This window comes from Bos indicus x Bos taurus, chromosome 6 (genome assembly GCF_003369695.1).
Source record: "Bos indicus x Bos taurus breed Angus x Brahman F1 hybrid chromosome 6, Bos_hybrid_MaternalHap_v2.0, whole genome shotgun sequence".
NCBI classification, from domain to species: Eukaryota; Metazoa; Chordata; class Mammalia; order Artiodactyla; family Bovidae; genus Bos; species Bos indicus x Bos taurus.
In genome coordinates this window covers 46,514,117-46,540,582 of record NC_040081.1, presented here as the reverse complement: position 1 = coordinate 46,540,582, position 26,466 = coordinate 46,514,117, and the positions used below count along the sequence as shown (strand labels likewise).

The 26,466-nt window shown below is 38.5% G+C and overlaps 1 protein-coding gene across 2 annotated transcripts in view; it reads right to left on the bottom strand.

Annotated features, from left to right (window-relative positions):
- STIM2 (stromal interaction molecule 2) overlaps positions 1-26,466 on the bottom strand; it is a 182,433-nt gene that overhangs the window by 83,582 nt on the left and 72,385 nt on the right. For both annotated transcript variants that reach the window (XM_027544221.1, XM_027544220.1), the window contains exon 2: positions 26,194-26,324. In XM_027544221.1, the coding sequence (XP_027400022.1) occupies positions 26,194-26,324 (131 nt within the window). The remainder of the gene's footprint in view (positions 1-26,193; positions 26,325-26,466) is intronic.

Genomic DNA, 26,466 nt, shown 5'->3' with positions numbered 1-26,466 from the left:
CTGATATACTGAAATTTTTCTCTAAAGAAGTATTCCCGCTAGCAAGAAAGGAGAATGGCATTAAAATAATCAGCATTCTGCAGCCTCTAATAGGTTAAAGGATCTCAGATATGAACAGTGATAGTGAAAAAAATCACAAAACATTAAAGATGATGCAAATTTTGGGAGGCCAGTCCATGCTTCTTATATACACTGCTTAAACAATAATTTAATTGTTAGAAATGAAGACAACTGAGAAAAGATCTGAGTCAAGCAGAAAATCAGTAATAAATTTTGAACAACTGAAGTCTAAGAAATGCTGGGCCAGATGACTCACAAGCTAGAATCAAGACTGCCAGGAGAAACATCAACAACCTCAGATATGCAGATGATACTACTTTATTGGCAGAAAGTGAGAGGAACTAAAGAGCCTCTTGATGAAGGTTAAAGAGGAGCGTGAAAAAGTTGGCTTAAAACTCAACATTCAAAAAACTAAGATCACGGCATCTGGCCCTATCATCTCATGGCAAATTGATGGGGAGAAAGTAGAAACAGTGTCACATTTCATTTTCTTTGGCTCCAAAATCAATGGGGACAGTGTCTGCAGCCACGAAATTAAAATAAACTTGCTCCTTGTAAGAATAGCTATGACAAACCTAGACAGTATATTAAAAAGCAGAGACATCACTTTGCTGACAAAGGTCTGTATAGTCAAAGCTATGATTTTTTCAGTAGTCACGTATGGATGTGAGGGTTGGACCATAAAGAAGGCTGAGTGCTGAAGAACTGATGCTTTCAGCTGTGGTGGTAGAGAAGACTCTTGAGAGTCTCCTTGGACAGCAAGGAGATCAAACCAGTCAATCCTAAAGGAAATCAACCCTGAATATTAATGGGAAGCACTGTGGCTGAAGCTGAAGCTCCAATCCTTGGGCCACTTGGTGCCAACAACTGATTTATCAGAAAAGATCCTGATGCTGGGAAAGACTGAGGGCAAGAGGAGAAGGGGACAACAGAGGATGAGATGGTTGCATGGCATCACTGACTCAATGGACGTGAGTTTGAGCAAACTCAGGGAGATGGTGAAGGACAGGGAATTCTGGCATGCTGCAGTTCATGAGGTCACAAGAGTCAGACACGACTTAGCAACTGAACAACAACGTAAGTCTGAATGTACTATTAGACATCCAAATAAAGGTATTGATGCAGTCGGATATATAAAACCAGAACTTAGGATACCAATCAGTAGAAGGTATTTGAAAGCCTTGAAATGAGGAAGTAAGTATACTTTACCACCAAGGAGGTAAGTATGAACAGGCAAAGAGGTATAAACCCTAAGTTCAGAGCACTCCAACATTAGGCAGTCGGGGAGATGAAGAGAAAATCAGCAAAGAAAGTGAAAAAAAGCAACTAATACAGAAGGAAACAAGGAAAGTGTGGCTTCATGGAAGCAAGTGAAAATTTCATGTTTAAAAAGGAAAGCATGATACCAAAAAGTGATGTAACGATTGACAACTGACCACTGCATAGCAATACAGACATCTCTGGTGAGCAAGAGGCGAAAGTTTACATGAGTTCAAGAAACAACAAGATGAGAGAAATACTACACAAGTCCTTTCATGGGATCTTGTTGTAAACGAAGGAGAAAGTAATTGAGCAGTAACCAAAGGGAAAAGTAGAGTCAAGAGAAGTTTTTATTTTCCTGTGGTTATAAGGTGGGAAAATAACGGCAGGTTTGAGTCAGATGAGAAAAATCCAGTAGAATATGGAAAATATGGTTCTTGAAGGAGAGAGAAAAATGCTGAAGAGTGACAAAGAGTTGATGAGATTGAATGCCTAAGTACACAAATTCAATTTTTTCCAAGAGCACAAACAGTGAATCCACAGTAATAGGAGAGAGAGTTTGTAGATATGAATGCCGGTGGATGAACCCTCCCCCTATGTTATGTGGTCATTGACAACGAGAGAGGAAAAATCTTCCCTACCTGATTTCTAATATCTTTGGTTAATCACTGAATTGCTAGAATGAGATTTCAAATATACTGCAAAGTGTGGGAAATAAACTAGCAATGGGGAGTTAAAGGAAAATTACTGGCCAATTACACTTAATAGATTTAAAGCAGCACAAAGATTTCTTGTCTTCTACAAAAGAAAATGAGTTTCAAAATTTGAGAATCAAAATGTTCTGTATCTCAACTGGGGTGGTAAATACATGGGTGTATTTTTGCTGTTACTATTCAGTCGCTAAGTTGTGTCCACTCTTTGGGACCCCATGAACTGCAGCACGCCAGGCCTCTATGTCCCTCAACATCTCCCAGAGTTCACCCAAGTGCATGTCCATTGCATCAGTGATGCCATCCAACCATCTCATCATCTGCCACCCTCTTCTCTTTTTGCCTTCAATCTTTCCAGCACCAGGATCTTTTCCAATGAATCAGCTGTTTGCATCAGGTAGCCAAGGTACTGGAGTTTCAGCTTCAGCATCAGTCCTTCCAATGAGTATTCGGGGTTGATTTTCCTTGACTGGTTTGAGCTCCTTGCTGTCCAAGGGACTTGCAAGAGTCTTATCCAGCACCACAATTTGAAAGCATCAATTCTTTGGCACTCAGCCTTCTTTATGATCCAACTCACATCTGTACATGACTAGTGGAAAGACCATAGCTTTGATTATACAGACCTTTGTGGGAAAAGTGATGTCTTTGCTTTTTAATACACTGTCAAGGTTTGTCATGGGCTTCCCTGGTAGCTCAGCTGGTAAAGAATCCGCCTGCAATGAAGGAGACCCCAATTCAATTCCTGGGTCAAGAAGATCCCCTGAAGAAGGGACAGGCTACCCATTCCAGTATTCTTAGGCTTCCCTGGTGGCTCAGAGAGTAAAGAATTTACCTGTAATTCAGGAGGCCTGGGTTCAATCCCTGAGTTGGGAAGATTCCCTGGAGGAGGGCATGGCAACCCACCCCAGTATTCTTGTCCGGAGAATCTCCATGGACAGAGGAGTCTAGTGGACTACCATCCATGGGGCTGCAGAGAGTCTGACACAACTGAGCGACTAAGCACCCACACACTAGGTTTGTCATATCCTTCCGTCCAAGAAGCAAGCATCTTCTAATTTCACGGCTGCAGTCAAAATTTGCAGTGATTTTGGAGCCCAAGAAGAGAAAATCTGTCACTGCTTCCACTTTTTCCCCTTCTGTTTGCCATGAAGTGATGGGACCAAATGCCATGATCTTAGTTTTTAGAATTCTGAGTTCTAAGCTAGCTTTTTCACTCTCCTCCTTCACCCTCATCAAAACGTTCTTTATTTCCTCTTCACTCTCTGCTGTTAGAGCGGTATCATCTGTATATCTGAGGCTGCTGATATTTCTCCCAGCAATCTTGATTCTAGCTTGTTAACTCACCCAGCCAGGCATTTCACATCATATACTCTACATATAAGTTAAACAAACAGTGACTATATACAGTCTTGTCTTACTCCTTTCCCAATTTTGAGCCAGTCAGTAATTTCATGTAAGGCTCTAACTGTTGCTTCTTGACCCACATATAGGCTTCAGGAGACAGGCAAGATGGTCCGGTATTTTCATCTCTAAGAATTTTCCACAGTTTGTTGTGACCCACATAGTCAAAGGCTTTACTGTAGTCAATGAAACAGAAGTAGATGTTTTTCTGGAATTCCCTTGCTTTCTCTATGATCTAACAAATGTTGACAATTTGATTTCTAGTTCCTCTGCCTTTTCTAAATCCAGCTTGTACATCTGGAAGTTCTTGGTTCACAGACTGATAAAGTCTGAAGGACTTTATCAACTTGAAGGATTCTGAGCATTATCTTGCTAGCATGTGAAATGAGTGCAATTGTATGATAGTTTGAACATTCTTTGGCATTGCCCTTCTTTGGAATTAGGATGAAAACTGACCTTTATCCACTCCTGTGGCCACTGCTGGGTTTTCCAAATCTGCTGACATATTGATTGCAGCACTTTAACACTATCGTCCTTTAGTATTGTAAATAGCTCAGCTGGAATTCCATCATCTCCACTAGTTTTATTGGTAGTAGTTATGCTTCCTAAGGCCCACTTGAATTCATACTCCAGGATGTCTGGCTCTAGATGAGTGACCACACCATCACGGTTATCTGGGTTATCACACAGTTGTCAAAAATCATCAAAGTGTATATTTAAAATCTCTGCATTGAACTGAATGTAAAACATACCTCAAATATTTAAACCATCAAGAATGTTAGGAAACTCTTTGTCTTATATTTATACGCACAATTTTACTCACTTAAAAGAATTAAATGTACTTCTGATATCTCAGGATCATTAAGAAAACCAACCTTTAAGAAATTTCATTAATTTGCAATATATTATAATTTTTAAACATCTTTTTCTATCATTTGTGGTTTTCAACTGTAGAAAAGAGAGTAGAGGAAGAGGTAAAAATATTTCCATCAGTGAGACTCAGGGTCGTAACTGTAATCCATTTCTTTTGATGAAGACAATCCTATACTAGTACTCAGAAAATATTGGTTTTTTTGGCATCCTTTAATCGCCTACAGAAAGAGTTCAATTTCCCTCAACGACATATGCTAAGTAACTAATCTGGGACAGGCAAAACACAAAGAGTTGACTGAAAGAAGGGAATAAAATGAAAATAAAGGTCAAGCTAAACTATAAGCCAACAAATACCCCAAGGGAAAAACACAGTGCAATGAAAGGGATTATTCTGGCTTAGAAAACGGACAGGAAAAAATACACACACACACACACAAAAAAAGAAACAGGAGAGACTTTATATGGACTAAGTCCTATTTCAGCTAAATTATAAAATTAATCTTAAGAAACTGGATATAGTTTGACATACAAAATGGAACAAGAGGACGTCCCTGGCAGTCCAGTGGTTAAGATTCTTGTGCTGTTGATGCAGGAGGCATGGATTCGATCCCTGGTCAGAGAAATAAGATATCACGTGCCACGTGGTGCAGCCAAAAGATTAAAACAAACCAAAAAAATAGAACAAGAAAAGACTATGAGAAATCATGAGTGAAGTGCCTTGTAAGCATAAGAATACAGGATGTGTACAAGACAGCTGTCTGTCAATAGTTCACTTTGGCGAGAGTAAAGAGTGTGTAAAGAAGCTGCATGTAGACTATGAACAGACTGCAAAAGATCCTGAACGTTATTCATCATCTAGGTCATAATCTTAAGTGCTAAAGGATTCCAGCTATCTCCAAAAAGAACTAAATCACGCAAATTATTTCGTAGGCCCACAACTAAGGGAAAGATTTGTGGATTCCTAGGCCTGCCTGGCTATGGGTCGAGTACAGGTTCTTAATTTTTCTCTATCAGCTTTCCCACTCTATGAACTAACTAAAATTTCAACCGTAAATTCCTCTTTTGGGAAGGTAAACATGAGTAGGCCATCATAAGACTTAAAGGAAGCCTGTAAGAACCACCTGCCCTAGGGCTACCTAACAATTCAAAGTCTTTCACCTTATTTGTACATGAACAAGACAACCAAGCCCTGGAAATGCTCGTGCAAGACCAAGGCGATAAACACAGGCCTATTGCCTATTAGAGCATAGAGCTCAATTCAGTTGTTTGTGTCTCTCCCAACTGCCTTGAGGCTACAGCTGCAGCAGTAAAGTCAGTAGAAGCCTCAGATTTAATCCTAGGAAATGACATTTACTTACAAACTCCACATGCTGTCCAAAGTCTTCTTAATTCTGAACTGACTCAGCATTTCTCTGCAAGCAGTCTAACCCTTTACAAGCGCCTTCTGCTTTCATCACCTAATCTGCATCTTAAATGCTACAGTGTTATTAATTCTGCTTCATTACTACCCTTGCCTGACAAGAGTGAACCCCATGACGATGAGATAATAACATCCCATTTTGTGACAGCAATTTATGAGATGCTCCTTTGACTAATCTTGATCTAATTTTGTTTGTTGATAGATCATACTGTAAAAATGAAAGTGGGAATTTCCCAGCTGGCTATGCTATTACTACTTGATACAAACTACTTGAGAGGGGAAACCTCCCACAAGCTAAATCAGTCCAACAAGCAGAGGTCCACGCCCTTACCAGAAAAACACAAATTATCAGGAGGACAAGTTATTAATATTTATACTGACAGCTGGTGTGCCTTTAGGATCATCTATGATTTGGGGACATTATAGAAAGAAAGGGGTTTTCTTATATCCACTGAGACTTCAATCAAAAATGGACAACAAGTAGATGACTTTCTTGCTACTGTTCTCTTACCTTCTAAATTGTATCAAAATTGAGGCTCACACTAAAAGGACTAAACCTGGCTATTGGGGGAATGTCCTGGCTGATTTTCATGTACAGGCAGCAGCAAGGTCTATAAAGGTCACGGTACATGTGGATCAAGTCCATTCTGTTTATGCAAAAACTGACCACGTGCTGCCGTATTTCTGTCACCCTGATGTCCTTGCAACATGGAAACAATCTGTTCCTAAATAGGAGAAACCACAATGGGCAAATAATGGTTACAAATTGAATGACTAGTTGGGGCTGTGGAAACCCAACCAAGAACCAAAGCTGCTTGGTTCTTCCTGACCCCCTGGCAAACCCCATCTTTCGGTTTTTACATCTCTTTACCAACCATGGTACAATTATGGTGACTCAAATTATGAACAAACATGCATGAGGACACTTCTACAAAACTGTGGAAACAGTTTACCACCAGTGTCGGACCTGTCAGGTCCACTCCTGGGAAAACTACTCAACTGCCGCCCTGAATGACTTACCAGTATGTTTATGTTAGTGTATGTATGTTTTTCAGATGACTTGAAGCCTTCCTTAGCCACGAAGCTAATGTCCCACTTGAGTCTACCTCCCACAACCTCCAGTGATCAAGGAACTCACTTCACTAGGCAAATTATACAACCCTGAACAAAAAAACACTGCAAAACTCACTGAAACTACTGGCCTCCTTTGGCCTAAGGTACTGCTTCTTGGTCAGGGTCTGCTTCTGTACTCCTTTTAGGCAACAAACTACTCCATATAAACTATTGGTATACAACTTTCTGATCCCTTTATCACATGCAAATATGATTACCTATTATAATATCTTATGCTAAAGCCTATTATCAACAGGTTAAAAAAGCTTTCCCAGATCCCAATTTAAAGGACCCTGTAGGTCATAGTCTGGAGCCTGATGACGGGGTATTTTGGAAATAGCATCAGAGGAAAACAACCTCTGAGCCCCACTACAAGGGACCTTACCAAGTGCTTCTGAGCACTGACACTACAGTGAAACTAGAAAGCATTAAAACTTGGGTACACGTTTCATGGCTGAAGGCTCCACCTGACATCAGGTCCTGTACAAGCACTGGAGATCTACAAATCAAACTGACCAGTTAGAGAAGTTGCCAACATCAAGGTAGACTACTTCCATCCAAGCTGCTGGGTCAAGACTTCATACTTTACTAAACATGAAACCCTTTCTTCCTCTCTTTCTTTCCTTTACTCTGGTACTGGCCTGGAAAGATAAAGCCATCATCCATATCTCCCAAGCCACTGCTAAGAGAGGTAACCTTTCAGACTGCTGAATTTCATATCAAAAAATTCCAATTTGTCCATGATGCTAGAGACCCCCCTCGTCCTCCCAATTTTCTGTCTATTCCCAATGTCAACATAAACTACAAACAAGGAAAGAAGGATGGAAAGAAGGAAGGAGGGAAGAAGAGAGGGAACGAACAAACTACAGTCAAACCCCCTGGAAGTTAGAGTCCAAATTTTATAGCCAGAACATCCACGGCCTTGTTCTAACCTTTCTCCAATTAAAACTGTACTTTCTCAATTAGACATAAATACCTATACAAATCACGGCACATTTGCACCTGCATGTTCTTAGGATCATTTAAACTGGACCTACTCTCAATCACAGAAAAAATCTCACCAGCAGCACCCACCTTTGCAAGGAATTTAGAACTTTTTTTTTTTAATTTCAGGCTAGGAGATTTACGTCTCAAATTCACTGGAAACCTAACTGACCCATGGCTTGCAACAGACAAATGAATCCATTAACAGTACCACTTACACAGGAGTAGTCTGTGCCTTGATAGGATTTATCTTTGTGGTGGTTATCATTCTCCTTAGACTTATGAATGCCTAGATGGCTGGCACATAACTTAGCAATGCCCCTTAGGTGATCTAACTGCAGCCCTAACCGTCCACAGTCAAAGTGAAATACCTCATTGGTCAATTCCCCTGAATTTACATCAAGTTAGAAGGAATCTAACAGGAGGCATTCATGATCCAGGATTTGCTTCCTTTGGCAGATCCCTACTTCCTTCCTTGGTTAGAAAGTGAAAGTGAAGTCGCTCAGTCGTGTCCAACTCTCTGCGACCCCATGGACTGTAGTCTACCAGGTTCCTCCGTCCATGGGATTTTCCAGGCAATAGTACTGGACTGGGTTGCCATTTCCTTCCCCAGGGGACCTTCCCAACCCAGGGATCGAACACGGGTCTCCCTCATTTGACCCTTTACCATCTGAGCCACCTTGGTTAGAAGTGAATACAAATCTGACGCTCTGATCAGGAACCTCTCCTTTACTCTTGAAGATACTACAGAATCTGCTGCAAAAGCAGAATGCAGGTGTCCAACAATAAGCCTTAACTCTCTGGCCAAAGTTGTTCGTGGTAATGGGATAGCCCTTGGTTATCTTTTAGCTGAGCAAGAAGGTGTCTGTGCTGTGGCTAACACCACCTGCTGAACCTGGGTCAACACTCCTGGGGGAGCTGAAACTCAACAATATAAGATCACTGAACAAGCCACTTGGCTTAACAAAGTGACTCTTTCAACCAAGTCTGTCTTTGACTTATTTGAATCTGAGTGGTTTGGGTCTTGCGGACCATGGCTTCAAAATGAACTCCAGATATTAAGAATTATCCTTATAATAACCATAGTGTCTTCCTGGTATGCTGCATTCTCTCAAAAGCTTTAAGTGAATGTTCATAGCTACTAACCACTAAACAAGGAATGTATCAGAAAAGGAATGAAGAGAATGACCAACTTAAAAAATGTGAACCTGAAGTCATGACCCGTCAACACCACACAGAGGGTCAGCAAAAACAGCTAGAATTTCAGAGCAATAGCTGGCAGGGTCACTAACACCTTAAATTTTGATTACACCTCTCAGGCCGAAGGTCTGATCAAAAGGGGAGAACTGTTAAAAACAAAGACAACAGGCCCATAATGGAGTCACTTACGCTAAGCCCCACATCACTAAACCAAGACAATATTTAACTTAATTACAGTTTCACCCTCTCCCAGGAATGGAATCTTAATTCAGTCAGGAATCACCTAGTCAGCACTACCGAGGTAAGCTGTCTGATGGACACCTACTGTCCCCTTTTAAAGGAAAGCGACCTTGACACAACCAATCCGCATTTTTGTTCTGCTCCTTTCTGCCTAGCAGGCTGAAAACTGGATAAGTCCATAGGAGAATTTAGACTGAATTCTTCACATATAAAAATGAGGGAAAGCCAAGAAAACTACTAAAAAAAATAACTAAAAAGCAATGAAAGGGTCAGCAAGTACTAAGTTAATACAGAAAATATTGTTACACTACATTATTTCTAAAGAATAGAGAGAGAGAGAGAAATCACTCAATTCTAAGAAAAAGTAATAGAAAACCACCCAAGTCTCTGCCATGTTACTAGAAAACAAATTATACCATGTAAAAGGACTTAAGATGATAAACTAAACTGAAATAGATCCAATCAAGCTTTGCTAACAGAACAAACCTTGGCACAAACTTAGATCAACTTAACAACAACTTAGTAAAGGAGCAAAACGAAGATAAAGATAAGCAGCACAACGGGAACCTGTGATAGGACACACAGTGAGGTGACTACGCTGCCCCACTTGCCAGGGGCACCCCTCGCTCACAACTGCCGTCCTCGTGTAGTTAACTCATATGACCTCCTTTCATTCTGAAAAGGATTCTAGTGTGGATGATGAATCATATGGTCATATAAACAGCAGACAGAGTTAATGTTCCAGCAAAGGTACAATTTTATCTAATTCATTGGTGAAATGGGAATAAATAGGTTCTGTACCCACTGGGACTCAAGAGATCTTTTACAATAATGTGAAGGGTGCTAAACTCTCAAAAAAAAAAAAAAATTTACATAAATGCAGTGCCATGCTGTGATCCAGCGAGTGCCCAGGAAAGGAGGGGGACGAGAGAGCAGGACTGGCAGTACAGTCGGGCTGGAACTGAAGGAGCACAGATGCAGGTCCTGATGGACACTCCCACGCTGCTGCCCCCTTCCAGTCTGTAACAGTACTCAACACGAAACCCTCTGCAAGGCACTTTAACAATTAATCAACAGGAATGAGAAGTCAATTAAATTAAAATACATAATTATCATTTGGTATGATAGGATACTAAAGCAGATATTATTTGGAGGAAAAGGCTAAAATATTCACCAGTTGAAGCAGGGGTTGTGGGAACTCCAAGAAAGAGACAAAAATTTCAAAAGTTTCAACACCATAAAATAATTCCGAAGTTTTGTGTTCTTTATATACAGATCTCATGCCACAAATTATTAATTCCCAGTTGCATTTATTTGCCGTAAGAGCATTTATTTGCTGTTTGAAACCCACCTTTCCACAGAAATTGTTGTTTTATTTAAGGTCCTACAACAAAAGCCTAATATTCAATCTATATATAACTGAACTACATAGGACCAATGGTATTCTCAAATGACCTGTGACTAAGGAATTATCAAGAGGGAACCTACTATAATAAATCAGGGATGGAAGGCGTAGAGGTGAGACAGTCTGGATGATTATAAAAGAGAAGTCTTCTGGTTTCTATGGCACTTGCTTTGAAAGAGAAGGAGGTTTGTGAACTGAAACATTCTAGGGGAGTTAGTCGGAGAAGGCAATGGCACCCCACTCCAGTACTCTTGCCTGGAAAATCCCATGGACGGAGGAGCCTGGTGGGCTGCAGTCCATGGGGTCGCTAACAGTCTGACACGACTAAGCGACTTCACTTTCACTTTTCACTTTCATGCATTGGAGAAGGAAATGGCAACCCACTCCAGTGTTCATGCCTGGAGAATCCCAGGGACAGGGGAGCCTGGTGGGCTGCCATCTATGGGCTCGCACAGAGTTGGACAAGACTGAAGCGACTTAGCAGCAGCAGCAGGAGAGTTAGTTCTTACCAACTATCATAAAAAGATAACAGCAGCTGGTAAATGAATTGCAAAAGTAAGAGACAGAAGAGGAAGTCTAGTAAATAGGTAATATTAATATAATGGTCAAGAAAAGATATAAGAGCCCAGGTACTCAAGTAAACACATGCTGCAGCAGGATAGAAAATTTAGAACCTAAGAAACATTCTAATTATATTTATATAACTATAAAATGAGACGTTTTCTTAAGATCTGCCCAAATAATTTATACAATGATTCATAACTATTCTAGTCTATAGAACCACCTTACCTTAACAAAAGCAAAGAATCTCCCCCCAAAAACACACACAGCCCTGTTTCATAGTAACCGCAGGTCTGTAACTTCTTTAAGGTGGAACGTGGCCAAAGTGAAATCACAAAGTTCAGGGACCAAGACTATCACAGCAGCCAAATATAATGCCTGATATTATAAAAACTGTTAAAAAAGCATAGTGCAAAAACTATCAAGATTTATTAAGTACAGAGTAGGCATCAGAATCATGGAAGAACACGTTAAAACAGATTTCTGGGCTCTATCCCCAAGTTTCTGATCCAGTAGGGCTGGGATGGGGCCTGTAATTTTGCATTTCTAACAAGCTCCTGCTTATCCTGGGACACCCTTCTATTTATTCCTTACAGCAACCTTTCAAAAGATAAAAAATGTTTTCAATCCACTTCTCTCCCTTGAGGCCTGCAGATTTGGCTGCAGTGATCCCTTTGTCCTAAGGGTTCACTGCCTTTATTTTCTCACTCTGTAGGCTAAATGCAAAGTAGAAGAGTGCCCCAACCTCATTTCTGCCTTGTTTCCAAAACATGTCTATAGCCTCCAAATTATTTTGAATAGCAAGCTATAGTTGGGGCTTTCCAGGTGGCACTAGTGATAAAGAACCCGCCTGCCAATGCAGGGGATGTAAGAGACATGGGTTTGATCCCTGAGTTGGAAAGATCCCCTGGAGAATCCCACAGATGGGGTGTCCGGCAAGCTACAGTCCACTGGGTCGCAAAGAATCGGACACAACTGAAGCAACTCAGCACAGCACACAAGCTATAGGAACATGAGAACAGAGAAGAGATGAGGCAAAGTAACAAACATATTTGGTACTTAACAGATTTTGATGTGTCACAAGGTATGAAAAATCATGCATAAATTGATACAGCCACTATGGAGAATAGTATAGAGATTTCTTAAAAAAATTAGGAATGAAACTACCATATGATCCAGCAATCCCACTACTGTGCATATACCCTAAGGAAACCATAACTCAAAAAGACACACGCACCCCAATGTTCACTGCAGCACTATCTGCAATAGCTAGGACATGGAAGAAACCTAGATATTGCCAGATGAATGGATAAAGAAGTTGTGGTTCAGTTCAGTTCAGTCACTCACTCGTGTCCGACTCTTTGCAACCCCATGAACCGCAGCATGCCAGGCCTCCCTGCCCATCACCAACTCCTGGAGCCGACCCAAACTCACGTCCATTGAGTCGGTGATGACATCCAACCATCTCATCCTCTGTCATCCCCTTCTCCTTCTGCCCTCAATCTTTCCCAGTATCAGGGTCTTTTCAAAAGAGTCAATACTCTTCGCCAAAGTATTGGAGTTTCAGCTTCAACATCAGTCCTTCCAATGAATACCCAGGAGTGATCTCCTTTAGGATGGACTAGTTGGATCTCCTTGCAGTCCAAGGGACTCTCCAGAGTCTTCTCCAACACCACAGTTCAAAAGCATCAATTCTTCGGTGCTCAGCTTTCTATATAGTCCAACTCTCACATCCATACATGACTACTGGAAAAACCATAGCCTTGACTAGATGGACCTTTGTTGGCAAAGTAATGTCTCTGCTTTTTAATATGCTGTCTAGATTGGTCATAACTTTCCTTCCAAGGAGTAAGGGCCTTTAATTTCATGGCTGCAGTCACCATTTGCAGTGATTTTGGAGCCCAGAAAAATAGTCAGCCACTGCTTCCCCATCTATTTGCCATGAAGTGATGGGACCAGATGCCATGATCTTCGTTTTCTGAATGTTGAGCTTTAAGCCAACTTTTTCACTCTCCTCTTTCACTTTCATCAAGAGGCTCTTTAGTTCTTCTTCACTTTCTGCCGTAAGGGTGGTGTCATCTGCATGAGGTTCTTGATATTTCTCCCAGCAATCTTGATTCCAGCTTGTGCTTCTTCCAGCCCAGCATTTCTCATGATGTACTCTGCATAGAAGTTAAATAAGCAGGGTGACAATATACAGCCTTGACATACTCCTTTTCCTATTCGGAACCAGTCTGTTGTTCCATGTCCAGTTCTAACTGTTGCTTCCTGACCTCCATACAGATTTCTCAAGAGGCAGGTCAGGTGGTCTGGTATTCCCATCTTTTGAAGAATTTTCCACAGTTTATTGTGATCCACACAGTCAAAAGCTTTGGCATAGTCAATAAAGCACAAATACATGTTTCTCTGAAACTCTCTTGCTTTTTCGATGATCCAGCAGATGTTGGCAATTTGATCTCTGGTTCCTCTGCCATTTTTTAAAACCAGCTTCAACATCTTACATATACACAATGAAATAGTACTCAACTATAAAAAGGAATGCTTTGAGTAGGTTCTAATGAAGTGGATGAACCTAGAGCCTATCATTCAAAGAGAAGTCAGTCAGAAAGAGAAAGACAAATATCCTGTATTCATGTATATATATATGGAATATAGAAAGATGATACTGATGAACCTATCTATAGTGCAGCAACAGAGATGCAGACATAAAGAACAGACTTTTGGACACAGTGAAGCAGAGAGATGGTGGGATGATTTGAGAGAGTAGCACTGAAACATGTATATCACCATATGTAAAGCAGATAGTGGGAATTTGCTGTATGACTTGGAACCCAAAGCCCATGCTCTGTGACCAGCTAGAGGGGTGGGATGGGGAGGGAGGTGGAAGGAAGGTTTAAGAGGGAGGAGACATATGTAAACCTATGGCTGATTCATGTTGGTGTACAGCAGAAATCATCACAATATTGTAATTATCTTCCAATTTAAAATAAAATTTAAAAACAATACTGTGCATAAAAACCCAAACAGTACTGTGCAAAAAAACCCAAACAGATGACTTCTTCCTGATAAGAGAAGGGTATTTCTTGCACAGACTCCTCTTCAAAGGTGTTCAAAATCATTACTTCTTTTGTGATCTCTACAGATCAATAATTAGACACATGCCAAGTAAAAATTCAATTTAAAAATTAAAAGAATTTGCATCTAAAATGAAAAATCATAAATTTACAAAAAGCATACTGTTCAAAGAAAATATAGATTTTAGTCACTGATTCACTCATCAAAATGGTATCTAAATTTTCTGTCTCAGTCATCTCCTGCCTTTTTCTAAATTAGTATAAAGAGTGTGACCTCTCCTTCATTCTTACAATGAAGTGAAGTGAAAGTCGCTCAGTTGTGTCCGACTCTTTGCAACCCCATGGACTATACAGTCCATGGAATTCTCCAGGCCAGAATCCTGGAGTGGGTAGCCTATCCCTTCTCCAGGGGATCTTCCCAACCCAGGGATCAAACCCAGGTCTCCCACATTGCAGGCAGAGTCTTTACCAGCTGAGCCACAAGGGAAGCCCAGTCACAATATAATTTCTGAAAGGTATCATAGTATCAGAGCTAATTTCAATCATAAGAAACAGGGCAGTCACCATAAGAATATCAGTAACTTATATGCTATATAATAAGGAGACCTGTATACAATGAACAGTGGGAAATTAGAGAAGAATATTAGCATTATTAGTGTTCAGGAACTTGCTTTTGTGAAACATTCTCACAGTTGCTGGTACTTACAATTGTGGAGTGAAGCCTATGTGACAGATAACAGATAATGCTTTACAATTCATTACTGCAGTGGTCTCCAAATTTGGTTGCCCAGACGCCAAAGGGATGTAAAATCTAATCCACTTTAAAGGGAGAAAATATTAGAGCTTCCACTTGTATTTAATCTTATATCATTTTTAACTTATATTTTTTGTAAACCTTTTAAAAACAATAACACTGATATTGTAGCATGTATGTATATGTTTCTCAGTCACTAAGTCATGTCCAACTGTTGTGATCTCATGGACTATATACAGGCCACCAGACTCCTCTGTCTATGGAATTTTATTGGCAAGAATACTAGAGTGTGTTGTCATTTCCTTCTCCAGGGGATCTTCCTGACCCAGGGATCGATTCTGCATCCCCTGCACTGGCACACGAATTCTTTACCACTGAGTCACCAGGAAAGCCCATGTATGTATATATTGTATAGTAAAAATATTTTTATACACACACTATTTATAGACAGCTATTTATTTATAAATTGTATCAGGGAGGGCTTGATGATAGAGATTAATGATATACATTTACACAGAAAGGCAACACAGACTAGAAATCAAGAATATGGGTTCAGTCTGCTTTATCACTTTTAAGCCAGTGGCCCGGGGCATTTCCCCAATCTCCCTAAATGGACTTCCTTGTCTGCAAATAGATAATTATTGTATATTCTTAGCTCCTAGGGTTGCTATGAGGAGTCCATACCAGAGTGTGTGCAAAGTGCTTACAATTGTGGAAGAAAAAGTAAATGCTAAATAAATGTTTTCTATTATTTTAGTATATAAATCCACAAATAGAAGCTTGAGAAGTCCTACAGTAACAAAAGCAAATTAGCTATTTTCCAGTTTTTCCATAGAAAAACTTTTTTCTATGGAATAACTATTAATGTTCTCTGCTACTCCAGTTGTATGCTTATTGCTACTATTTTCCAGAAAGAACTAAAGCTTGTTTTTACAGCATCAAGTCTTTAAATAACTGAACTATGAAACTATGAAAAATCTCAACATACAGGAAAATACCTCAATAATTATAATTTAACAGCAAGAACTCTTTTGCACCTACTCTCTTCAGTTTACTTTGTCCCACCCGTCCTTTTGGGTGAATGCCAAGTGATCCTTCAGTCAAATTATGTTGTACTTGTACATTTGTCCATGTAAAGCGCTACTCAATAGATCATTTTAATCAAATTTAACGTGCTCTAAAATGTTAGATGTATCCTATTATAAAGATGGGCTTCCCTTGGTGGTTCAGACAGTGAATAATCTGCCTGCAATGCAGGCCACCAGGGTTCAATCCCTGGGTCAGAAAGATCCCCTGGAGAAGGGAATGGCAACCCACTACAGTATTCTTGCCTGGAGAATCCCATGGACAGAGGAGCCTGTCGAGTTACAGTCCATGGGGCTGCAGACAGTCAGACACAACTGTGAGCTTAGCACACGCATTACAAAGATAAACATGAAAAGTCTTACTGTGGGTCGCTTATAAAACGAAGCCTTTTGAAGGAAGTTATATAATTTTATTGTTTTTATAATCCTGTGGCTTGAGAAGTTCCTGTCAAATATCTCTAGTTAGCAGAAAATAAAAACAAACCATGGTAAGCAGCCTCTAACGTGGCTCATAATAGTCCCCACATCCTCTTATTCCTGCTCCAATGTAACCGCCTCCCCTGAGAATCAGCTAGACCTAAGGACTCATTTTAGACAAACAGAACAAAGCAAAAAACGGATGAAACGTCACTTTCAAGATGTGGTTACAAAAAGACTTTGATTTCTATGTTGTCTGCTCTTCCCGCTTCCTCTCTCTCCCCACGCTACAATCTCCCTGCCCCTTTAGCTCCCCTCTCACTCAATGAGTGAAACGCACTGCCCCATGGAGACAGCCATGTGACAGAGAACCAACATCTCCAACCAATGACCAGTGAGGACCTGGGGGGCCAAGAGCCACATACGTCAGCCTTGAAGTGGATCCTCCCCAAATTAGCCTTGAGATGACTGCAATATCACCTGACATCTTTTTGTTTTATTTCTGTTTTATTCCTGCCACACCACTCAGCGTGCAGGATCTTAGTTCCCTGACCAGGGATCAAACTTGTGACCCCAGGATTGGGAGCATGAAGTCTTAACCACTGGACCTCCAGGAAGTACACCAGCTGACATCTTAACTGCAGCTTGTAAAAGGCTCAGAACCAGGAAACCCAGCTAAACTGCACCTGGATTTCTGATGCACGGAAACTGTGAGATGGTAAAACCATGAGTGACTTAGTAAACCATTAAGTTGGGGAGAATTTATTATATAATAGATAATAATACATAAGTTGAAATTTTAACTTAGAAAACTTAAGAAGAATGCATGCAGTTAGTTATTCCTTCAGAAGACCTTCCCTGGTGGCTCAGTGGTAAAGAATTCGCCTGCCAGTGAAGGAGATGTGGGTTCGATCCCTGGGTCAGGAAGACCCCCTAGAGAAGGAAATGGCAACCACTCCAGTATTCCTGTCAGGGAAATCCCATGGACAGAGGCTCTGGCGGGCTATAGTCCATGGGGTCGCAAGTGTCAGAAATAACTTAGCAACTAAACAACACCAACAACAACATTCCTTTACAAACAGTACTCCATGAAATTCAAAACTCAGTGATCCTTTTTTAAAATGTATTATCTACTATTTTTTTCTGACCCTACTTTTGCCTATTTTCTTAGGTGACTCTCCTTGTTTCAGACAGATATAACTGTGTGGTTAAAACTAAGTCTTCTGAAAGGGGTACAGATAAATGATGACAAAGGTGTTTTTCAGGTAGAATAGCTAAGAAAAACTGAAATACAAGGTACAATCAGATTTTTCAAAGAAATTATTATGTATATATAAATTTATATATAAATTATTTATATTTATATACATATAAAACAAACTGATTAAGAACAAAAACTGAAACTATTCAAAATCACATGAATGAAAAGAAGAATAGATAAAAAGGAAGAGAAAGTAAAAAAAGGTAAAACTTTTTAAAATATAAAAGAAAAAGCAGGAAAAGTAAAAACAGAAAACAAAGTTCATATACACTAGAAATTTAATAAAATTTCCAGCCACTTAGTAGGCAATAATAATGTCAATTCTCACTGCCTGCTACTGCTGGGTTCAGGGCCACAAAATCATTCAATAATTTCATTTAAATTACCTGTTAATCAAGTACCTTCACTGTCCAAAATATCTTCAGTATTAACAGAACATGTAAACTTAACTGTAATCAACACGTCAATCTAAGCAGGTCACAAATTCGGCATATACTGACACTTAGTCTCCTTGATCTTGAGTCAAAAGACAATGACCTAGAGAGCAAAAGCCATACATCCTGTTCCTAATCTAAAACATCCCCAGTCCTCCAATTTCAGTTTTAGAACAGCTCTGGAAATTTTCCAGATATTTATTCTCTTGTCCAAGCACTGCATACAATATACACTTTAAGTGCTACCTTCTTAATGAGTTCTGCCATGACATCCTATTTAAAGCTACAGCTGTGGCTATCCATTATCTACCTGTCTGATCCCCCTTTCCCTGCTTAGTTTGTTTAGTCTGCCTTCCCACAAGGCCCATTAGAATGTTAGCAAGTGCTTGAAGATTTATATAATTTTGTCTGTTTTGTTCCTGATGTATTCCAAGGTCTACTTGAGTATCTGGCATACAGCAGATACCCAATACTAGCTCAATATCAAATGAATGAATAAACTAGAAAGAAAATGCTTTCTCATATGACCAAAAACAAAGGGCATGTGAGAAAAAAATTAAGCTTCCAATCAGCATTTTCAAATGCTAAATATTATCCTAAACTTTTTTTTTTAAAAAAAAGCAATATTGCTAGTTTTTTAAGGAACCTGCATACTGTTCTCCATAGTGGCTGCACCAATTTATATTCCCACTAACAGTGTAGGAGAGTTTCTTTTTCTCCTCACCTCCAGCATTTATTGTAGATTTTTTAATAACTGGCACTATGATCAGTGTGAAGTGATACCTCATTGTAGTTTTGATATGCATTTCTCTAAAAATTAAAGAATTACCTTCTCCAGGAATAATTAGTGATGTTGAGCATTTTTTCATGTGTTTGCTGGTCATCTGTATGTCTTCTTTGATGAAATGTCTGTTTAGGTCTTCTCCCCATTTTTGATTAGGTTTTTTTTTTTATACTAAGCTGCATAGAGCTACCATATGACCCTACAATCACACTCGTAGACATATATCTGGAGAAAACCATAATTTGAAAGGATACATGCACCCCGATGTTCACTGCAGCACTATTTACAATAGCCAGCATATGGAAGCAACTTAAATGCCCATCAACAGAGAAATGGATAAAGAAGATGTGGTACATAACAATGGAATATTACTTAGCCATAAAAAGGGATGAAAATATTGCCATTTGCAGAGACATGGATGGACCTAGAGATTGTCATACAGAGTGAAGTCAGAAAAACAAATACTGTATAATATTGCTTATATGTGGAATATAGAAAAACGGTACAGATGAAAAAAAGCAGAAATAGAGTCACAGATGTAGAGAACAAACTTACAGTTATCCAGAAGGGAAGGGGGAGATGGGACAAACTGAGAGATAGGGACTGACATATATACACTACTATGTATAAAATAGGCTTCCCAGGTAGCGCAGAGGGTAAAGAATTTGCCCACAGTGCAGGAGACCGAGGTTGAATCCCTGCGTTGGGAAGATCCCCTGGAGAAGGGAAAGGCAACCCACTCCAGTATTCTTGCCTAGAGAATTCCATGGACAGAGGAGCCTGGCAGGCTATAGTCCATGGGTTGCAGAGTCAGACACGACTGAGCAACTAACACACACATAAAATAATAACTGATGAAGACCTACTGTATAGCACAAAGAACTCTATTCAATTATCTGTGGTGACCTAAATGGGAAGGAAATCAAAAAAAGAGTGGCTATATGTACACACATAACTGATTCACTCTGCTGTACAGCAGAACTAACACAACATTGTAAAGACTATACTGTGATAAAAAGTTTTTAATTCAAAATACTTTTAAAAGCAATACTTTGATTCCAAAAATCACAAGAAATTAAGTATTTTAACATTTCTGAGTAAGGTTCCCTAAGAAACTCAGGAAGTTTCCTAATGATGCCCACTGGAGATGTATAATAGTATTAATATTCACTTTAAAAAACAGACACTGAAGAAATACAAATCAAGACACAGCTGTAATGAACTGAAGACAGCAAACTGGTCCAAAAACTCAGAATTAAAAACCTATTCCTTAACACTTGCAATACATTATAGTCTCTAAGATCAGTCCTGTCCAATAGAAATAAATTGTGAGTTAAAATTTCCTAGGAGTCACATTAAAAAGTAAAAAGAAACAAGTAAAACAAATTTTGTATTTCATGTAACTCAGTGTGTATGTCCATAATATAACCATTTCCAACAGGTAATCAAGATTTCAAAGTTTAAATGTTTTATATTTATATAAATCTTCCAAATCTGAAGTACATTTTACACATATAACACACTTCAATTTTAAGTGCTCAATACACAAACATACTAGTAGCTACCATACTGTACAATGGATTTCTAGATTCTTTTGGGTACTATTAAAACACAGAAGCATGCTATATTTGCTTTTAAATATTAATATTAAAAGAAATACAAAGAGAAAGATATCATCTTCTGTTTTTAAACATTAAAGGTTAACTATCACACTAATAGAATTCTAGGTTCTTTAAACATAAGCTTTGTTTTATAGTTTTTATTTTCATTACAAAATATTTGGAATTCTATTAAAATTTAAAAGACTGAATAAAAATTCCACTGAAGTATAAATTATACAGCCATGCATGCTTACTTTGTTTGGCACAGTGATAATGATAACACCTCACACACTAGAGCACTTAATATCTTATGATGAGGTAAAAAGATTAAAATAACTTGTAATTCTAGAAACTATTATGCAATCAAATACATTCAAACAGGCTGTCAATTATCTGCATAAGCTTACTTAATACCTGCCTATATATAACACACTACTGGAACAGATCTTTCCCACTGAATGCACTTTTAATAATTAAATGAGTTTTTGCTGTTTTTTCATATTTAAATATTTTTATAATTGTGACAGAATAAAAAATATATTTGTTCTTCATCCCTGGTTCCTGGCATAGAGCTCTTAAAACTCTCGGAATTTCCTCAGTGACCGTGTTCTTTTCTCCTTTGATCACACCTGAGTTCACACTAATGAGATGAGTAAGGGTGGGGCCTCCAGGCAGCCTCAAGATGGAGCTGGTCACCAAAAGGACCAAGTGATTAGAGAATTGGAAACTTTAGTACCTCTCACCTGACCTCTGGGAAAACTGAGCTCTGTAAAAACTCCTCAACTTAGAGATTCAGAGAGCCAGTGAACACATCACAGTGTGGGAGGTGCTGGGAGGGTGGCATGCCCAGAGAGGGCATGAAAGCTTCATGCCCCTTCTATCAAACCCTGTCCTGTACATCTCTTCCATTTGGCTGTTCCAGAGAGCCATTGAAGCAAATTTTCTTTTTTTATTGAAGTACAGATGATAAACAATATTATCTAACTTACAGGTGTACAATAGTGGCTAAGAATTTTTAAAGGCCCTGGTCTACTTATAGTTATTACAAAATATTGGCTATATTCCCTGTGTTGTACAATATATCCTTGTAGCTTAACAGTTTTTACCTCTTAGTACCCTATGCCCACTATCTTGCCCCTCCCAGCACTTCCCTCTCCCCACTGGTAATCACAGTTTGCTCTCAATATTGTGACTCTGCTTCCTTTTTGTATTATTCACTAATTTGTTGTATGTTTAGATTTCACACGTCAGCAGTATCATACAGTATTTGTCTTTCTCTGTCTGACTTATTTCACTTAGCAGCATAATACCCTCAAAGTGCATCCATGTTGCTGCAAATGGCAAAATTTTATTCTTTTTACGGCTAAGTCATATTCTATTGTATACCACATCATCTTTATCCATTCATCTATTGGTGGATGCTTAGGTTGCTTCCATAGCTTGGCAACTTTAAATAATGCTGCTATGAACCTGTAGTGCGTGTATGGTTTGAATTCATGTTTTCGTTTTATTCAGATACATACCCAGCAAATTTTCAAATCTGAGGAAAGAGCCATGGGAATCTCAGATTCAAGGCCAGTCAGTTAAAGTTCATAAACATAACCAGAGATTTGTGGCTGGCATCTGAAGCAAGGGCGGTATAATGGGACTGAGTCCTTTAACTCATGGATTTGATACCATCTCCAGGTAGAGAGTGTCAGAATTGAACTCCTGGAAATGCAGTTGGGTGCTAGAAAACTGAAAAAACTGCTTGGTGTCAGAAAACACCCCAGAGTAATAATATTTATAATGTGATATATCAATTAATAACAAGACTAATTTTGTTATGTAGATTTTAATATTAAAAAATCTAACATTTTTTAAGCTAAAAATGAACCAATCTTAATTTATAAGTTCTGAAAGGTAGCTATCTAAAACTATTCTAGTTTTTTTTTTGAATCATTTCATATTTTTATTTTTTTTTCCTTTTTTTTTAAATTTTATTTTTAAACTTTACAATATTGTATTGGTTTTGCCAAATATCGAAATGAATCCACCACAGGTATACATGTGTTTCTAGTTTCAAAAAGTGAAAGTGCACACTAATCTTTTTTTAAACATTTTATAATACCAAAACTTTCCAAATTAACCACATATGCTCTTCCAGTCCCACCTCTAACTCTCCCTGAAATAATCCCTCTGAATTAATATATTTCTTAACCTAAAACACTGTTAAACAATTATTAGTTCCTCAGTAATACTAAAAATCAGAGGAAAACAGCACCATTAGTATAATAGCTTAAAATTATAACCTTTCAACACAGTACAGGGTTTAGTGTTACAAGTTATTTCCAATTTAATTGATGGACTGAATTATGAAACTGAACAGGGCACTCATCTACATAACACTAGACACTCTGAGCTGACACGGAGTCTGATCAAACTAATACTGTAAATGATTAAGAAAATGTACAACAATATTTTTAGGAAATCTATTCAGTCTAGAGAATATAATTTCCTTTACAAAGAGTATCAAATATATGAACATAAAATGCTATTTATTCCATAATTCATGTGCAAGTAATAAGTTATGGAGTAAATAAAACTTATGTTAGAATACTGATCTTCAAAATCCTAAGTAAATATACTGGCAACTAAATAAACCATTTAGACAATCTTGAGAGGATTAGAATGAACAATTTATCACTAATAATCTAGAGCATTACTTTTCAATGCTTTACTAAAAAACTAAAAGTAGTTTTATAGCTTAATTTTGTTGTGTATATTGTGTGTCTTTGTAGTGGAAGAGAGAAAAAATGGTGATGCTGAGAGAATGAATTACTCAGTATAATAAAGTGACCCTTAATAAATGACAACTACTTTGTTACATTCTAGTAAGTAAAACTAACAATCCATCAACTTCATTTCATTTACTCTACTAAATACTTTTTAAGTTGAGAACAATGTAAAATAGGAATACCCTGTCATCTGTAGTTCTAAAAGTGAACAAATAAATTTGACTGTTTTGAACTGAAGCCATGATTTTGGTATTACTGGAACTGAACTCAATTCAAAATGATTTAAACCAAATGAGAAGAGATTATTATCTCAGTAAGCAGAAATCAGTTGATGCAGAGACAGTCAAAAAAAAAAGACTAAAGAGTTAATATCTGATCTAATAAGTACTAAGAAATCACTGTTAAACTTCTAAGCTAGAGAAAAACATTCTCAAAGTGATATGCATGATGAATTAGAGCAGAAAAATGTAAAAGTGATAATCTACCCATAAAATAATAAATACCTAGATTAAAATGGAACAATAACTAGAACAGATAAGTGGAAGGGGGGGAGGAATTAATTCTAAAAACACAAAATTTCATTTATAGCAGGGGTTAACACACTACAGCCCGATACTTGTTTTTGTGCAAACAAAGTTTTATTGAAACACAGCCATGACCATTACTCCACATACTGTCTGTGGCTGCTTGGCACTACAATGGGAGTGATGAGTAGATACAACAGAGATTATATGGCCCACAAACATCTAAAATATTGATTAGCTAACCTATGTTAGTTTCCTAGGGCTGCTGTAATAAAGTACCATAAACTAAATGGCTTAAAATAACAGAAATTTATTCTTTCTCAGGTCTGGAGGCTATAAATCTGAAATCAAGTGTTAGGAGGGCCATGCTCTCTGAAAGGCTCTAGGGGACAATCTGTTTGATGCCTTTGTCTTGGTTTCTGGGATCATCAGCAATCCTTGTCATTCCTTGACTTCTAACTTCATAACTCCAATCTCTGCCTCCACTGTCACATGATAATCTTCCCCCACACCTGCCTTTCCACATGGTTTTCTCCTCTCTTACAAAGACACCAGTCATACTGGACTAAGGACCCATGCTACTCCATATGCTCCTCTTAAATAACTACATCTGAAACAACCTCATTTCCAGATAAGGTCACACTATGAGGTTCTGGGGGTTAGGACTCCAAAATATTTAGGGACTGGGATACATTTCAACCCTTAACCTGGTCCTTTACATTAAAGTCTGCCAACTCCTGACTTAGAAGACTTAAAAAAAAGAAGAAATAGGTCCACACGTGCCACTGAGGATTTCAAAGCAAAGATCTGGGATTTTGTTTTAGATAAACTAAGCTGAAAACAAGAGTCCTCAAAAGACATCAGGCAGAAAGCCATACATGTAGGTCAGAATCTGCACTGACTTAGAGATGGAAGAAATAAGAGTAACCTAAAAACAGATGAGGAGTTTCAAGGTAAATGTTTTATGTAAGTATTGAAAGTGTTAGTCGCTCAGTTGTATCCAACTCTTTGCAACCCCATGGACTGTAGCCCTCCGGGCTCCTCTGTGAATTGAATTATCCTAGCAAGAACACTGGCGTGGGTTGCTATTTCCTTCTTCAGGGGATCTTCCTGACCCAGGGATCGAAACCAGGTCTCCTGCACTGGTGGCATATTCTTTACCATTTAAGCACCCAGGGATACAGCAGGTCAAAAATTGATCTTTAGAGAATGCTACTGTTACATAACAATGTGATTAGACAACAGTGTGATAAGAAGATGTCACTGTTATACAACATTAGATAATAATGTAGAAAAAAATGTAATTTAGTATTATATAAACTAAAAGAGAAGCAGTGTCAACAGTGACAAATACAACAAAAAGGTTGAACAGACCTAAAAGATTTGGTAAGAATGAGATCATAATCAAATAAAGAAAACAATTTCTACGAAGAAAACTAAAAGGGACACCAGAGCAGGGGTAAGGTGAGAATCCTTAAAAAAAAAAAAAAGCATTATTTATTTGTACAGTGGTTACAGTAGACTATGACGCCGGTGACCCCCAATAAACCACATATGCTGGCATTCATATTTTCATATAATCCTCTCCCACACAAACTCTGAATTCAGCCAATTAACTTTGTTTTAAACCAATTTGATATTAACAGGTATTGGCATGCAGGGGTATAATAAGCACTTTCACACGGGAACTTGTTTTCTTAGAACACTGCCACCTGGAAGGCCAGCTGTCATGTCATGAGGAAGTCTGAGCTAGACCCCTGAATGACGACACGTTAGTAACGGCCAAATGGAGAGACTGAAGGTAAAAAAGTCATTTGAGATATTTCAGCCCAAAAGAGATCACAACTGAATACAACTGCCACCATGACCCTGGGCCATAACTACAGGAACAGAAAATGTACCCAGCAAAGCCCGGTCAACCCAGAGAACCAGGACAAACAACAAATCGTTGTTGTTTTAGACGACAAAATGTGGTGGTGGTTTATAAAACAGAAACAGGTGACATAGAACAGAATATATGTTTGAGAAACGTAAGTACATGAGGCCAAGGATTCTTATAAAACTAGGAAGACATATACGTGTGAAAAAAAGAAAAAATCATGCTAAATACAAAGGGCAAAATTAAAGCATAAAGAAAAAAACTAAAGATGAGGAAAATGGAGTTGAGTCATACAAGGAATAATGGGAAAATTCAAGACTATAAACTTGGTCACGCTGTTACAAGAGAGTATCAGTGAAAAAGGGTCTCCACCTACTTCATCACTTTCATCTACTTCGATTCCACCATCTTTGTCATCATCCATTTGTTTATGTATTGTTTGAAGAGCTTCCAGACTAAATCTATCTTCTTCTGTGAAGCATGGTGGACTCAGTGACATGCATGGATCTGAAATAAAACAAAGGGCAATTACTAACCTGCCACCCCAAAACACAGGCTATAATCAAGACAGTTGGATTTCAAACAAAACCAACAAATTAAATTTCAGACTAAGTCAAACTAAGATGCTTTAACAATTCTATCTAGTAGG